This window comes from Musa acuminata, chromosome BXJ3-4 (assembly GCF_036884655.1).
Source record: "Musa acuminata AAA Group cultivar baxijiao chromosome BXJ3-4, Cavendish_Baxijiao_AAA, whole genome shotgun sequence".
Lineage (NCBI taxonomy): Eukaryota > Viridiplantae > Streptophyta > Magnoliopsida > Zingiberales > Musaceae > Musa > Musa acuminata.
The window spans coordinates 32,248,476-32,265,443 of record NC_088352.1 but is presented as its reverse complement, the minus strand read 5'-3'; the positions used below and the strand labels follow the sequence as shown (position 1 = coordinate 32,265,443).

The window sequence follows — 16,968 nt, the reverse complement described above, 5'->3', positions numbered from 1 at the left end:
AGCAGCGGCTTCTAATAAAAATTAAGGTGTTGATATATTCCAAAAAATTAATAACGAAAATTTATTATTTGTAAATTACTTTAGGATTTTTTTATAGTTGTGTTCATTTATTGTAGAAAAATGATAAATAATGATGAGATATTACACAGGCATATTTAAAAAAAAATTGACTTGCATATTTTACTAATAAATAAAAATATGATTATACACAATCCTTTAAATCTTCAAATATCTTAATTATTGATTTTAAAATCTCCATAGATTTTTCTTTATGACTCAAGTCACATATCATATAGTCGTTTGGTCATATTATTGTAGAACAATGATAAATAATGATGTGGTTATAATGCTTTGTTCAGTTCCAAACTATCCACTTAACATTTGATCCATGCATAATTGAAAATTTTATCTAGATTTTGGGTTCGAGTTGGTGGTTGATTTGATGTTGACCAACTAGACTTTGATTCGAGTTTGAACAAAATATTGGTCATGTCTAAAGTCTCAAATTCAAAAAATGAATTAATCTCGAGGTGCTCCATCCTATACAAAGCACGATGTCGGAAGGACACTTTTAATATATTCTCTTCGATAAATAAATTAATTTTCAATGTGATAATATTCTAACCTTAATTATTATACTCTATTTTACTTTATTTTACATAATTCAATGTGATTTAATTATGGTGTCTCGACTCATGATTCATCACTAGTCCATAAATATGAACAATAATGACAAAAATAACTAGTTTTTGAATTCCAAATCAGCCACAGACCATTGGCAATAATTGCCCTTAAAAGCCGAGTACAATCATCACCCAAAAGTCTAATAGATTAAATTTTTACTGCAACTTCTAAATCAATTTTTAAATCATTGGTTGACTTTTCTCTATTTCCAATTTCTAATAGATCAAATTCAAAACAAGAGTATCCTTTTCTTTTTTTTGAGATAATACAACTGAGCGTTGATATCTCACTAGTTATTTTGCCATACCTTTTAATAACCCCTAATGCTTTCAAAACTTACAACTTTCTCGATAGTTATTTTGTCATACCTTTTAATGACCCCTAATGCTTTCAAAACTTACAGCTATTTAAGAAGGTGCATGAAGTATTAGAGAAGGCTAAATCATGATATGATACATATACCGAACCGTATCATAAAATAAACAATGTCTAATACATCGGTAAAATAAACAATTAAAAGCCACAAAAATAACGGAAAACAAAATTGCCATTAAAATTCTCACGGGAAAGGTCACACTAAATTCTCATATCAAGCCCGAAACAAAAGGTTATACAGTTCCTCAACATTGCCATTATAAAGCAAGCACCCTCTCTTGCTAAGTGCTACCTAATTCTCTTTTTTTTTCTTTTTGGTCCCCTTTCTTTTGGGTGTCTAAACACCTTGAAGTTTAGTATCCAATAATTTTTCTTTTAGGACACGAGCAGAATTTTTACTTTCGAAAAGAAAGGAAAAGAACATGGGAATGGGATCATTTGCAAATCCTCGTAAAAATCTGAGGAAACAGATGAACAACCACAATGGCTATAACTGACAAAATTTAGGACTGTCCCTTCACGTCTTAAAAACTTCAAGCATTTCATTGCGTTTCATATCCTGTTATACAACAATAAAAAACAAGTTAACGGTTTCCACCAGAACAATTGCAAAACTATTTTTCCTCTCATGCTTCTTAATGTAAACCAAGAGCACAACATTCTTATGCACAACTGTCACTCTATGTGATAGTAATACAAAATAATCAAGTGCAAAATAGCCATATTCAATAGAGTAGTTTGACATGAACAATATAGCTTTTTTATAAGGATTATTAATGATATTTCTCACTAAAACAATTTATTATAAGGCCTTTACTAATGTTAGGAAGTAGTGACACCAGCTGAATTTGCAGATCACAGCACCAATTTGGTCAACTTCTTAGATTCAGTGGATGTCTTACTATGTTTTGCAAATTACAACCAGATCAGAAACAATGACAGACCATTTTCTGACCACTTACGAAATTTTGGTACATATTTCTAGGACCAACCAATAGGAGTAATATCATTGATATTGTTACATGGTAGATATTCCTATGCCTGATTCTTTGCATAATAAAATTCTGAAAAGGTGAAAATATGTAAAAAGAATTGTTGAGTCAATAGGCTTGCAAAATACTTTTTGCATTCATGAGTTTTTGTAGCGTTTACTAGAAATTTTCCCAAAACAAATGTATCAACAAATTATGGAACAGAGTGTTGGGTAAAAAAAATCCAGTAGGCATCACCCACAGAGAAGATAATTGATGAAACTTAAGGCACTTTACAAATCCACACTAGGTGCAAAAAAAAGAAAGGCTAAATCAAGTCCATTTGGATTGATAACGAGCCTGAATTCAGGTTCAATTGAATATGTTTCCAAGATCTTTTTCTTTTTCGAGAGGAGGGAGCAGACCAAAAGAAAAACAGTGTCTTTTGTCTTAGAGCCCTCTAAAGGGTGCAAGGACCTCATTCTCTTCCATAATTTACAAGGCTTCAGCTTATTTGGATAGCTATAAAGTATTCCAGGGGTTTGAAAGTTGGCTTGGGACATGTCATATACTGGTCAATTTGAAAAGACCAATATTTGGCTGACGGATTGTCGTGTACAGGAGAACGAAGGAGGAGTTGACTTTATAGCAGGAATTTCTTGCTTGCTGGATGCAAAACTGGAATAGAGCATGCTATAAAACTGTGTTTGAAAATTAGAAGTTGAATCTGATGCTGAGCTTCAGGTTAAACCTCTGAACAACGAGAAGACACCACCCTGGAGCCTTTTGAACTTTTGAACAGCCTTAGAAATATTCTAAGCCTGATTGATAGGTCAAATGAATATAAATTTTCTCATGTATATCGTAAGGATAATTATTGGTTAGCTATCTTCTATGGTTTCTAGAGTTTCTGTTATCTGTAGGCAAGATTGGCTTCTGCAATGATGATGCATTTTGTGCTCAGAGGAGCATGAGGTATTTTGTAGAAGACTCTTAAAGTAATATAGCTACATTTTTTTGATTTTTTTTTTTCTTTTTTAAGAATAATTTTTGTGCCTTAAAGACTATTTTTGCAAAAATTCGCACATGGCAACATCTCCTATATTCCTAATTTAGTTTTCCCTAGATTGCTAAAAGAGGGGGAAAAAAAAGATGTCAATAAAAATTAAATGAGACAAACAAATTTGGTACCGTTGAAGATTACGAATCTTGATTAGAGATTTCATCTTTACAATAAATTTCATCATTTTCAAAAAATGCAAGCATACAGGAATATCATCAAAAGGAGAAGATGATTTTTTTAATTATTTTGAAATTTTCTCCTTAGTAGAAAATAATAAAAAGTCATTATGTTGTAATTTTATTAATTGTGTTTTTCCTTATTGTTGCAGTGTTTCTTTTCTTTCTTGTACTTAGGTGCCTATAAAAAGGGAATAGAATTGCAATTAGAACATCAACCAATGAAATGGATGAACTTTCTGTACTACTTATGTGAGTGGTTAAACTACAATCTTCCTTGATAAGTAAGATTGTAGTTGCCACTACTGGAAGATAGTGGACAAATCTCATGATAAGTAAAGCAAATTAAGAAACAGAACATCGTTGTTTTTCTCTCCCTTGGATCTCAGTGTGTGTTTGAACTTGTGCTATTTTTACTTTCATTGTTAAAAATAAGTTTTTTTTGTGAATTGAGTGTGTTTCAACTTTCAACAATCATTCAAATGTTCCCCTTTCTGTTTTGTCCTTGTTTTTCTCTTTTCACCAACCACCTAACCAATCCTCAAACCCTTATCATCTTCTTTAGGTTGTCCTACATGAATATCTCGTGTATTCTTTAGGTTGTCCACCAAAGTGATCACATGATTAAACCAAGGAAATCAAACATCAATTTATGATGGTGAGATAGAATCAATTTGTAGTAAGCTACATTGTTGCCTCTATAGATAATTTATAGGTAAGATATATGCAGAATAAGATCCATGCAGCCAACTACAAATAATTATGTATTGACGGTTTGTTGTTATATATAACATTGAATAATAATGTTCAGTAAACTAGAAAAATAGGGCAAGGAAGAAGCATGAATGTTTCACATAATAGTTGTAGGCTTGTAGCATTGCATCAACTATGAACACTGACAGAAAACTGGTCAAGATGATAAAGGCATGTCTAAGATTTAAAGATAAGAAGAGAACCTTATGGATGACATAAGAAAAATTAGATGAAAGTAAAAGGATATAAAGATGGACGTACTAATGAAAAAAATTTCCTACAATAAATTTGAACTTTCTTAGGAAGAAATTGAGCAAGGTTTTAGAAAGCAGATGCAAAATTGTAACGAATATTTATGATAGAATCTAGTAGTCTTTGGGTGTGTGACTAGAATATATTGTTGCATACTTTGACTTGTTCACCAAAAGACTGACTGGTGTTCCGAACTACAGACTACATGATGCGATAGATTCTTTGTTAGGACAACCAATCACATTACCTTTGAACTAATAGATATGGAATAACATAGTGGCTTTTGTAATAGATAGGTACAATGATGCAGCACATAAGATATGCCCACCACATGGAATTGTCAGCAGGATCAGTTTTTTGATGTTTCTAACATAATAGAATATTCCCTAAATCTGTACCCTTGAAACTTATACATGATACCTACAACTTCAGAATAGATTAACAAAGAATGAAGACCAAGAAGGAAAGAAGGATTTAATTTTCCATGAGTAATAATGTGATTGCTAAACATCAACTTCTCATCAATAAACCAATTAAGCTCATCTTTAATTAGCTGAGGAACATTTCATCTTTTTTTTTTTTACTTCTTTTGGCACATTAGCAAAATAAAGAACAGATCCGTATCCAAAGTACATGTAGCATGCTCAGATTGGTCTAGCAAAAAACTTTTGATAAATACATGTTGCAAAAGGCCAACAAAGTAAAATCACTACCACAAGAATCATTGAAGTGGTATATGGATAAATAACATTAAAGCATAGAGCATTGTTGATATTATACACAGATCATTTGGGTTTAATCTGACATATAAGAAAAAATGATGAAAAAAATGATAAATCCGCTCTAGACATGCTTTCGGTGTTTTCGAGAATTTTCCAATAGGCAAGTTGCAAGGGATATGAAGTGGTGCCATCAGTCGATGGCCTGGAGATGTGAAATGTCAATTTCTCAGCATCTTAGAACCCTTGGGTAGCACTAGATTGTATGGAGCTTCGATTATATGTATAAGGATGGATCATTGCTTGGTCTTATTGTCGATGTCGTATTCGTACTTGTGCACGATGACTTGTATATGATGGATTGCCTTGAGTCCTTTGTTGTGTGATCATTCAGAACTTGCGAAGTCTATATTTTTATTTTGTAACATCTATAAAGCAAGGATCGTAATTTCGTACTGTACCCGAAGTTTCAAGCGTAGCTCGATACGATACGGTATAGAGTACCGATACGATACGGTATAGACGGTGTCCTCCTTTTTCTGCCCGCGTGGGGAAAAGAAACCGAGGTTTCCCTCTCCCCGCACAAAAAAGGGTGACGAGGCAATGTCACCACCTTATCGCCTTGTTTCTTCTGCTCGCGTGGGGAGAAGAAACGTCGCCTCGACAACACTCCGTTTCTTCTCCTTGCAATATCACCAAGGCTTCTTCTCCCCACACAGATGAGGAGAAGTCGTCGACGACGCTGAGGCCTCGTCGCCTCAGACGAGGAGGCAGCATCTCATCTGTGGCATCCGGCGTAGGAGGGCAACGACGGATCAGGATCATCAAAGGAGAGCGGCACTGGATCTCTAGGTTCTCCCTTCTCTTCTCCCTCTTCTTTCTTCTCCTTCAGCTCTCCCTCGGCTAATACCACCCGGTAACGGGCGGTGACGATCGAAATCGACCGTCACAGACCGATTTAGGGTGGTAATGAGGTAGAAGCAACCCCAATCGATAGTACTGCCCGGTACGAGCAGTATTATTCGAAATTAAAATCCTTGCTATAAAGTATCCTTTGCAAATGAACATAAGAAGGGTGTCACATTATTTAGACAAAATCAGCTAAGTCACAGTTATGTTAGTGTTGTGCCAATGGAATATTATATACAAAGGTGAGGCCACTGTTTGGCTTGTTTTGACCAGCATAAGGGGTGTACCAACCATTTTATGCCATGTTATATTGTGCCTACAACATACCAAAATTCCGATCCTGTCAATATTTAAAACCATACTATCAAGAAATTATTAATCATTAGAAATTAATATTGTTATATTCCTCATAAATTTAATATAATAGAAAAGCCTACCACCTGAAATGGTAAGACTGCATAAATTACCCCTTCTTAAACCCTATATTTGCCAAAGCCTTCTACAATTGTCACCCTTTTTACCTTATCATATTAACTTTCAAAGGTTTAAATAGGCACCCAAGTGTTCGACTAAGCGCTCAGGTAAGGCGAGGTGAGGTCCAACCGCCTCAGGCCTTAACAAGGTGGTGCGCTTCAATAAAGTGTCGCCTAGGCACTCACCTGAACCTAGGCATCAAGCGCCTCGGTAAGCACCTGGTTCAAACGAAGTAACCGAACCAAACTATTAAATCCGATTCGGTTAAACAGTGGCTAGTTGGTTTGATTGAACCAACTATAAACTACTACTATAGTTATAAAATAACTTAGAGGTTTTAATCTCTCACCATATCTTCCAATAGCTTCAATCATCTCTTTAAAATTGTCTAAACAACAATTAATAAAGGGAAGACTGGCCTGATCGAACAAACAAGCAATGTGCTAAATTGTTCTTCCCCTTATTTCCTTATCACAAGCATCATTTATATTTGTTTGTCTTAATTTTGCTCCTGATTGCCCTCATTGCTTTTGTGACCCTTGATATATATATAAGTCCATTGTCCATCGGTCCTTTTTTATCCTTCCTAACAACCATGGCTTCTTTTTTGTTTTCTGTCATATACTCTTTTCCGACTTGGATTGACACTTTCAAAATAATATTTTCTTCATCATCTCTAATATATTCAACATTATCCTCAAATAAAATCTCATAAGATTCATTCCTTTGCACTTTTTTTTCAGTCATAAAAGCCAACAATTATTTATGAGGCTATGGATAGAACAAACAAGACGATTCAAAAGTCTTCTGATGGAAATGAAGAAAAGTATAAGAAAATATTTACAATCATTGATGAAAGATGGAATTGTCAACTTTATTATTCATTACATGCAACAAGATATTATTTGAACCCAAAATTCTTTTATAAGAACACCTCCATTAAATTTGATGCAAAAGTTATAAATGGGTGCAAAATTAGTTCCAAGTCTTGAGGTGCAAGATAAGATCATACGTGAATTATCTTTACATAAGAATGTCAATAGTCTTTTCGGAATTTCAATGGTAGTTCAATCTAGGACAACTACATCCCCAGGTATTTATAAATTTATATAATTAATTTCATGTACAGTATATTACTGTTAATAAAGTAAATTTTACAGTTGAATTGTGGAATCTATTTGAAAATTCCACTCTGAATTTGTAGCAATTAACTATCAAAATTCTTAATTTGACTTGTAGTGCTGCGGGTTGTGAGCGAAATTATAGTGTTTTTTAGCATGTAAGGGTCACAGAATATTTTTATTTTAATTAATCTATTCTTTTTTAAATTATATGGCATGATAGATTCATACAAAAAAGAAATCGATTAGAGCATCAACGATTACATGTCTGGTTTATATAAAGTATAATCAAGCATTAAAGGCTCGTCATAATTTGCGAAATAACATTGATCCGATCTCATTATAGACATTAATGATTCAAATATGTGGTCAATGAGGAATAGAGCGAACTTACAATATGCCGAAGATGAGCTTATATTTAAAGATGACAACTTGATATGGGGAGATGTGACAAGAGCCTTAGGTGTTTAGAGAATTATAGATATATACAAGACATATAATCAAAACAAAAAGAAATACAAAGGCCTCAAATTCATCTCTTGTCATTGTCGAAGAGGAAGCATATTTTGATAAAAATGAATGAGAGGAAAAGAAAATTGATGATATGTTTGAAAATGACGATGTTAACTATGATGATAATTGAATTTGATGTAAAACTTTATTATTTTAAGTCTTTTGACATTTTTGTTATTAGAAGATGGATAATATAACTTGGTAGTTGATACTTTAGATCTTTTTAATTTAATATCATATTTTTATTTACATAATCATATTTATCAATTGTATTATATTTTTTTATATTTTAATATTTCATAGTGCCTCACTTCGCTTGAGCGAGTGACTAGCGCCCTCGAGTACCTTAGGACCTTGGCACCTAGTGCTTTGTAAATCACTGTTAACTTTCAAGAATGTGCAAAGAGAAAAAAAAGAACTTTCTGTTCCACTTAACCATATCTAATATTTGATTACCATGGAAAAGGTAGTCTCTTAGTAAAAAAATAATTTATTTGCAACATTAATTGATAAAAATGTATGGCAACTAAAAGTATTGTGTCAATGATACTAATTATGCTGGCATCACGGAACCAGTACCTCAAGGCAGCAAGGACTGGTTGAACTTTTTCAAAAACCTCATTCACAGTTCCTACTGCATTAATCTGCACACAGTGATATTACTGTTAAGTGTTAACACAGAGAATATGCTCAAAAAAATGATAAATCAAACTCTACTGGGTAGGAAAGCAAAACTCTAACAGCACTTTACCATAAAAATTTTTATAACTGCTACCACAAGTTATTTAATTAAGAACTTTGATTCACTGGATGGATGAATAAATGATCATACATCTTCTAGTTTAATATATGACACTTGGAGACACTAATTAGTAAAAGATTAAAATAAAAAAAACTGAGATGAAATCTCCATTTCAAGAACAAAAAACAATGCAAATTGAATCAGATTTACATTTTTTTATACTTCACTATTAAATGATTAAAACTATTTCTGCTATTTGCAGGTATAATAACAGTAGTAACTTTCTCGGACTGGAACTTGAGATTCTAAAATTCATTTAAAACGGGTTATAATAATGTTTGGGTGCTTCATTGAAAAACACATTAATTTGTGCATGCATAATATGGGGTTGATTTGCCAACTCATCAGGGCCTAAAGATGAATTTAAGGAAGAACAGTTAGTTATTTTTGTTAGTATTTAGCTATTTGGAGCTTTGGACTCATGTTGACAATCATTTTCCATTATATCAATAATTTAGATCAGAATAGGTTTGCTTAGGGTTCACGCCCTAGATAGATGAGAATGAACCATCACAAAGTATAAGTTAAAGGTAATAACAAGTTTTCATTTTTGGCACTTGACACAGAACCTCATATCTTTCTCTTTCCTCTTTCTGCCATTTGTTAGTTGCTCTTCTCACTCTATTTCACTAATTTAGCATTGCAGTGACTCGAACTGACTCCATTTCACCAAATTTCTTAATGGGACTGCTAAATATCAGGGTAATGACATCATTATAACAGAAATATAACAAACAAAGGAGATGTCAGAACCTCATCTTGCCACTAAAACTCCAACAGGACAACACTGGCATGTCTGCCATGCAAAACTAAACTAGTAGTGGACTCTCCTACGATATAAGCATTTTATAAGTTTTCCAAATAATTTAAGGCTCAGCAATCAGGCATTTAAAGAAATTGTAGCTTGAAAAAATGCTAGAAAGTTTTGGTACAAATTTAAAAGAAAGCTCATTCAAAATATCAATGACCATAGCATCCAGCATAGGTGCTCTTAATCTTTCACCATTCACATGTTTAATGCAGGAAAAGATTGGAACTCTAATAACCTAAGAAAAAACTTCATGTATCAAGTGGAAATATTGAACATAAATATCCAATAAAGTGATGAACTGCTTTAGTGTTGTGATAAGTTAATGTTTCTAGACAAAATGAATTTCCACAAAAACACCAAAAAACCAAACAACCACAACACCTAAAGGGAACACAAAAGAATGGCATCCATTAAAATATATAAAAATATATAGACATTCGAGTGACTCAGTATATCAAGATGAGGCATATAGTATATGTCATTCTGGTACAGGAATATGTAGAACAGGATCTAAGAACTGAAGAAAGTGAAAGGGGAAGTGTTATAAATGCCAGTCCTAACAAAAACAAATTCATGGCCTATTATTTTCAAATTACCTTGCAAACTTTTCCTTTTGCAGAGTAATAATCTATTACAGGAAGATTCAGTTTCTTGAACACTTCGAGACGTTTCTTCATTGTGTCAATATTATCATCAACTCTTCCCTGGACAAATTGATCACTTGCAGTAATAATCAACTCAAATCCAAAGAATTAAAAATTTTGGAAATATTGAGAATCAAAGTCATTAAAGCAACAACAACCTGATTACGGTTTAGTACTCGTTTAACCATCTCCTCCTCAGGGCAGTCAAAAAAGAGCACAATATCTGGTTCAACCCCAACCTGCACCGAGTAAAGTAAGTCACAGAAAAAAGCCCTTGTTTACAAGTACAATTAAGCATACCCTCACAGTACATTAGCACTAGAACGGCAATGTTACACATATCTATGCATACTAATATATAGATATTATTTCCTTAGTTAAAATATGTAATGCAAATCCTATTGATCAGCTTCATGGTATGTTTATTTCTAGAGCAAAGATCCTTGTGAGCTAGCAATTCCTAATAAAAATACAACAGCAGACCAAATTAAATGGTCATGTCAAATACAATAATGGGAAATTGAAAAATCATCTCTATTTCCTCATAAACTTATTAAGAATTTAAGACAACCAGCTATAGATTCCACCAGTGTTGTCACCGACCACTCACCTAGGAGTTCGGGCGACGCGAGGCGAGCCCCGAGCGCCTCAACTATAGCAACTTCACTCGAGCACCACCTAGGCAAGTGCCTAGCAATGTGCAGCTCAAGTACTCGCTTGGTCCAACCCAAGCAACCAAACCCAAGTTACACTAGAAATGTCAAGTGGTTTGACCATCTCAATTTGAAACTGAACGAAGTGGTTCAGTCCAGACCAAATAAGGAATAAGTCACAGTTTGTACCCCCCTACTCCCCCCTCACACGTCATAAACCCTATCGAACTTGCTATATTTGAAACCAATTTTCCTCCCTCCACTTCCATTTGCTTCCTCTCTAGTGGTAGTGACCTTGTGTGTACAGCCATGATGGGTGCTTCCTCCATTGATCCTTCCTCTCCAATGGCCACAATTCCGAGTGCACATTTGTCATGGCTATTTCCTCCAATGTCAAATGCTTCCTCTCTAACAAACATGACCCCTGGAGGTGTCTCTATCAAGTGTGGCAACATCCCCTTTCCTCTCATGCATGGACTCCTTCCCCCTAATGATGTTGATGATTTAAGTGGACGTTCATAATCATTGACTTTATTAATGAAATTGTTGGAATTTTACTATAAATCTTCTTTTGTTTTATTGTGTTTATTATTAGAATTAAACAACTTAATACTTAAATGCTTTATAGATAGTTGAACTAAGGATTTTAATTTCGAATGATATCGATCCGCCAATAGACCAATACGTGGACCGCCCGCTACTGGGCGATATCATAGATTGGGGTTGTTTCCGCCCCATTACCATAGTAGGCGGTATTAGCCGAGGGAGAAGGAAAAAGAGGGAGAAGAAAAGGGAGAACCTGGAGATCCGATGCCGCTCTCCCTCGACAATCCCGATCCGTCACTGCCCTCCCTCGCCGGACGCCACAAATGAAATGTCGCCTCCTCCTCGTCTGAGGTGACGAGGCCTCGACGTAGTCGACGACTTCTCCTCATCTGCGCGGGGAGAAGAAACGAGGCAACGTCGCCTCTTTTTTTTATTTTTTAACATCTATGCTCGTATCGTACCAAGCTGAGATCGAAACTTCGGTACGGTACGAAATTGCAATCCTTGAGTTGAACATATATAATTTGATGTTTTGATAGTATTTTTTTAATATGAAATGATATGAAACTCATGTATTTTACTATAATGATTGCTTTATCCATAATTATATTTTATAATTTTTTACATCGGTGAGCATCTCACTTTATTTAGACAAGAACCTAGGCAAGCACCTAGCACCTCCAGCATTTTAGAACCATGCACCTTTTAGCACCTAACATCTTTGACAACATTGGATTCCATGAGCAACCACCAGGGAAGTTAGGCTCATGTACATGCACAATAGATTTTCTTACATTCTCTTCTGAATAAGACCTAAGTTCCTATCTATTATCAACATAGTCCTGCAAATAGTCCCCTTAAATAATATGCAATAATATGTAAGCATATCTTAGTTCGTGGAAACACATTTATAATTATTTTAACACATGATTAGCACTCATCATGTTGAACTTATGATTAGAACCACATTACTATAAATAACAAGAGAAAAGACCACATGAAAGCATCATCAATATGGCCAAAATGTTCTCCCACCAATAATAATCCATATAGTGATTGTATTATAATTATACCACAAGACATATACCATGACACTATTTTTCTATAATTATATACCTGAAAAAAATTAGCATAGCAACTGAAAGATATCCCTAATAAATAATATCTTAATATTTAGATATGAGAAAAAATATTTTCCTTCAAAAATATTATAACTGATGGTAATAAAGGATCACTAGGAAATGGAAGTGATGAACCTCAATTACTGTTGTTTTATACAATAATAAAGTTATTAATATAAGTTGCCAATATAGATACTAGAGACTATAAAGTCTGGACATAACAGTCAGCAATAGATACGGATTCAATTTAAAGGTCTTAAGTTTTCATAGATCCAGTATTTATCCAAAACTGCAATTGCATATCAACCAATAAGGTCTATTTGTTGTGGGTAAGCCATTGACATTGAAGGTATGAAACTGATTTCAACTGAAAGAAACTAATAAAGATATCGACGAAGGACAATACTGATCTCATTCTAACAAAAAGAAAGTAACAAAATATGGCAAAGCAGATTTTGCAAGTCCAATCTACACGTAGCATGTGGCCTGTAGCCACAGTTTATCATAATTAGAGACCTTCCTTTGATCTGATCCTAATTAATATGTGACTTTCATCTCGTGTAATTACCAATTATATCATGTATAATACTTTATGAAGATGATAAAAACAGATTCTTAATAACAGAAACAATAATAACCTTAGTTAGTCAATTATCATTTCTATGTATTAGATTACTTGGAGATCATGGCACAATATGCAAACACGTAAAATAGCGAAAGTAACTAGATGAGAACATACAATTATATATATGAAAAGATGAGTGACTTAACAACCCAATAGTAAATAAAAATGAAAAAAACTCACAATCCTCTCGAAAGCAATACGATTTTCTTCATTTCGAGGAAAACCATCAATTAGAAACTTATGGTTCCCACTTGAATGAATCGCTTTCCTTAGCAAGTTGACGGTTATTTCTGAAGGAACAATCTTCCCGTCCTTGATTATGTCATGGATCATTGTTCTACGGAGCAAAATTTGTTAAGGCAAAGTTTTCTTATTGACATCATAAAATAACATGTTAAAAAGAATAATGACTCTGACTACATACCCATTTTCACTATTGGAGGACATTTCCTCTCTCAACAGATCACCAGCACTCAGATGTGCAAATCTGAAAGTTTCAGCAATTTTCACACATTGGGTTCCTTTCCCACTGCCAGGACCACCTGTAACACGCGAAATAACTTCAGCAAGCTATGAAGTCTGGCTAGAATTTCCATGAATAATAAAACCTAAATTCAGATGAGGTAAAAGTCACAGATAAAACTTGCTCTTGCAGTAATCTGATCACATAATTTAAGTAAACTAATACTCTATCTAGTAGTAAGGCATAATTTCAGCACTGACAGAATGTCTTTAAAAGTATTAACTTGTGTCTCATCAACATTAAAACTAAGTTCACTGCCAAATAAGGTAAAAAAAGGCAGAAAAACTTTCTCTTGCAATTTATTCAAGGAGACTAAGACACTTCTCAGGAGTGAGACATACTGGGCTGTTTCAATGACTTAGAAGCATTGAATCTATTTCTTTCAACATGTGCATGTTTGCATTGAGCTGGCTAAAACATTTAATCAACACATTAACCAAGGTAACATGCATGTGAAAAGTATGAAAAGCAAAATCATCTAGATATTCTTCATCACACAGAGTGAATGTTTAAGATTTATTGTGCATTATTTGATAAAAAATACCCAAATTATGGAAATACTTTTCTTATTTGGCATACATGGTCAAGTACATAAACTAAACCAAAGTAAAGCACAGTGCAAACAAGAGTGATAATAAATGCATTGCAAATATATTCATAAAAAAAGCTTCCAATTAGCTTGTCTGTAGATTAAAAAGAAAAGAAAAGCTATAGAGAAGCCCAATTTAAACAAATAATAAGTTATCTAAAATAATATTATTTGTGTTTATCAAAGTTCAAAGTTAATGTCTTACCCAAAACAAAAGTTATAAAAGGATTGCATCTGTTAGATGTAGCCTCTGTCGCCTACAAGAGATAACAGGAACGGATGAGAAATAAAATTCACAAAAGTGTAAACAAATTGCTGATAGCATCGTTATCACTAATAAGAAAAGTAACACCAAACATATTAAACAGTAGACATAGTCCAGTAACAATTGCTAAAAAGTAGTACCAACGTATACTAAAAAAAAAAAGAAACAACTAACTGCATGGACAAAAAGGTTAAAGCATGTGATATATCCCATGATGCAACAAAGTTCAATGCAGTTGTAGAAGTTCCATAAGAAGAAACTAGGCAACAACAAAGTGAATATAGATGCATACCAATTTTGCAATCACTGTTTTGAAGAACGCCATGAACCTCAAAACATTTGGCACCTACGGTGGACATCCACACATAATAAACAACAAACAATGTTTATTCAAAAGCAAAGAAGCTAGTAATAAGAAAATCCGATGGGTCCATATTTGGCAGAAAAAAGTAAACAATACAAGTCCCAATATTTTACTTGATTTCTGCAACATTATAGAGAATGCCGCTTGCAGGAAGAGAGAATTTATGAACAGACCAAGATCGTATAATCCAGATCCGATCTGAATCTTTGACAACTAAAAATTGATCGAATCCCATTGATTTTTTTCCCCGAACTATGACCAAAATCCCGATTAGATACAACAATTAGATGGAAATGTGGAAAACATTTTCACTTTCAATGGACTTTAGATAAAGATTCTTATAAGGAAAAAACCAGAACGCTTGAAGATGATAAATTATGCAAAAATAACCATCAAGGAGGATAAACAAAACTTAAAACTTCTGTTCTAGTGATGCGGTACTTCATATTTGAAATGATTTACCCCATCAGCATTTCTTTAAATTTACCCGTCTTTCTCAAACCTTAATAAGACATAGATCAAAATTCACGTTGTTTAAGAATAAATGGTTTTGTTCCCTTAACAAAACTGTAGAAAGATAAGCACAAGAAATTAGAAGGAACCTTGATTTTTCAATTGAAAGATAAATCTCTACTCCCTGTAGGAAACCCAAGAAATGACGGTGGCACGTTGACCGGCGGCCTTATTTGTCGTTGATCACATGCGCTCTGTCTGACGGTCGACAGCAGCCGAAGCGGCAGCGATGACGGTGGCGCGTCACCGATTTGGCGGCGGATTTCCAACTCGATAAGGCGTTTTTGAGAAAACAAACGCCGGTGAAGAAGTCACGAAAGAGCACGTCTCCCGCCGACCTTGACGAGGAAGAGGAAGCAAATAGGTGTCCGGAGAGCGCACTCATGCAGTGAAGTGGAATTTTGATTGAATTTAGGGTTTTTCTTGGATCCGTCCGATCAGAGGATGTTACTATTCGTAAACTTTTTTTTATTATTTACAATCCTATAAATAAACATATTTATTTTTTTAATTCTATAATTTAATTCTAATATTTTTTTCATTCTTACATAAAATCAATTTTTTTCTTCTCCTCTTTCTCCTTTTTAAATAATAAGAGATAACATAAAACAATTAAAAAAGAAAATGAGACGAATTAAATATAAAAAAAGACGAAATAGTTTTTAATATTTATTAAAATAATTTAATATTTTTAATATTATATAAAAATAATAATTCAAAAGACATCATTTTTTAATCAATTACATTAAACTAGGAGTTGTTATGTTTCAAATCTTTACAAATTATCTAATAAAATATGTGAAAAAAGATAATTAATTGAGAGTTTGCAATGAAACTAAAATACAACTCTTATGTTTTTTATAATACTTAGTGAATATACAAAAGGTTCAGATTATTTTTTAAAAATAGTGTAATTGTGTAAATCTCTGTAAATTCCTATCATTTTTATAAAATCATAAATACACAAATATATATATATATATATATATATATATGGTGAAACAAATTTTAAATTTATTTTTAAAAATAAAAAAATATTATTTTAAACTTAAAAATATCATAATTAAGTCAAATAGTTATGACTCATTAAACCTTAGTTAATTTCCTAGGATTATGTAAATGTTAACTTTTTTAATTATACCATTATTAAAAAATAATATAATTTGTTATATCTTTTATCGATTGTTGACTTTCCTTACTAATTCATTTACAAATGAGTAATACAATGTACGTCTTAGTTGAACAAAAAATTTAGTTAAATTATAATTTTTATATCTCTTTTGTACGAGATTTTAATGCATGTATGAACATAATTAAGTCACTATATTACTAATAGATCATTGTGTTTTTTTTACAAATCACTAATATGATCACAGTTAAGACTCAAACACTTGGAGTTCGATGAATCTGAATATGATACAACACATCGATTTGGACGTCATGTCAATCTCCAAAGACGATGGAGCATCATAACTATTATATAAATTGATATCCCCATCTAT

The 16,968-nt window shown here is 33.2% G+C and overlaps 1 protein-coding gene across 3 annotated transcripts; it reads right to left on the bottom strand.

Annotated features, from left to right (window-relative positions):
- Positions 1-1,213: 1,213 nt before the first annotated feature.
- LOC135584317 (UMP-CMP kinase-like) lies at positions 1,214-15,879 on the bottom strand. 3 transcript variants are annotated; one of them, XM_065146342.1, is made up of 9 exons: positions 15,556-15,870; positions 14,882-14,935; positions 14,530-14,581; positions 13,637-13,754; positions 13,393-13,549; positions 10,426-10,506; positions 10,220-10,327; positions 8,590-8,654; positions 1,214-1,618 (listed from the first exon to the last, which is right to left on the bottom strand). In XM_065146342.1, the coding sequence occupies exons 2-9, from the start codon at positions 14,912-14,914 to the stop codon at positions 1,612-1,614; spliced, it is 621 nt and encodes a 206-aa protein (XP_065002414.1). In that variant the 5' UTR covers positions 14,915-14,935; positions 15,556-15,870; the 3' UTR covers positions 1,214-1,611. The 3 variants fall into 3 exon arrangements, with proteins under 3 accessions (XP_065002414.1, XP_065002415.1, XP_065002417.1); XM_065146343.1 differs by lacking the exon at positions 15,556-15,870 and having other exon boundaries at positions 14,882-15,541; XM_065146345.1 differs by lacking the exons at positions 1,214-1,618; positions 8,590-8,654; positions 10,220-10,327; positions 10,426-10,506 and adding an exon at positions 11,138-11,855 and having other exon boundaries at positions 15,556-15,879.
- Between the last annotated feature and the right edge of the window lie 1,089 nt (positions 15,880-16,968).

What these genes read in the sequence shown, in the direction of transcription:
- LOC135584317 (XM_065146342.1), bottom strand. Translation starts at nt 14,914, where the DNA reads ATGGCGTTCTTCAAAACAGTGATTGCAAAATTG. An exon ending in TCCTCCAATAGTGAAAATGG is followed by an intron (nt 13,550 to 13,636) that starts GTATGTAGTCAG and finishes TTTGCTCCGTAG; the next exon opens with AACAATGATCCATGACATAA. An exon ending in CAAAAGGAAAAGTTTGCAAG is followed by an intron (nt 8,655 to 10,219) that starts GTAATTTGAAAA and finishes CACTGTGTGCAG; the next exon opens with ATTAATGCAGTAGGAACTGT.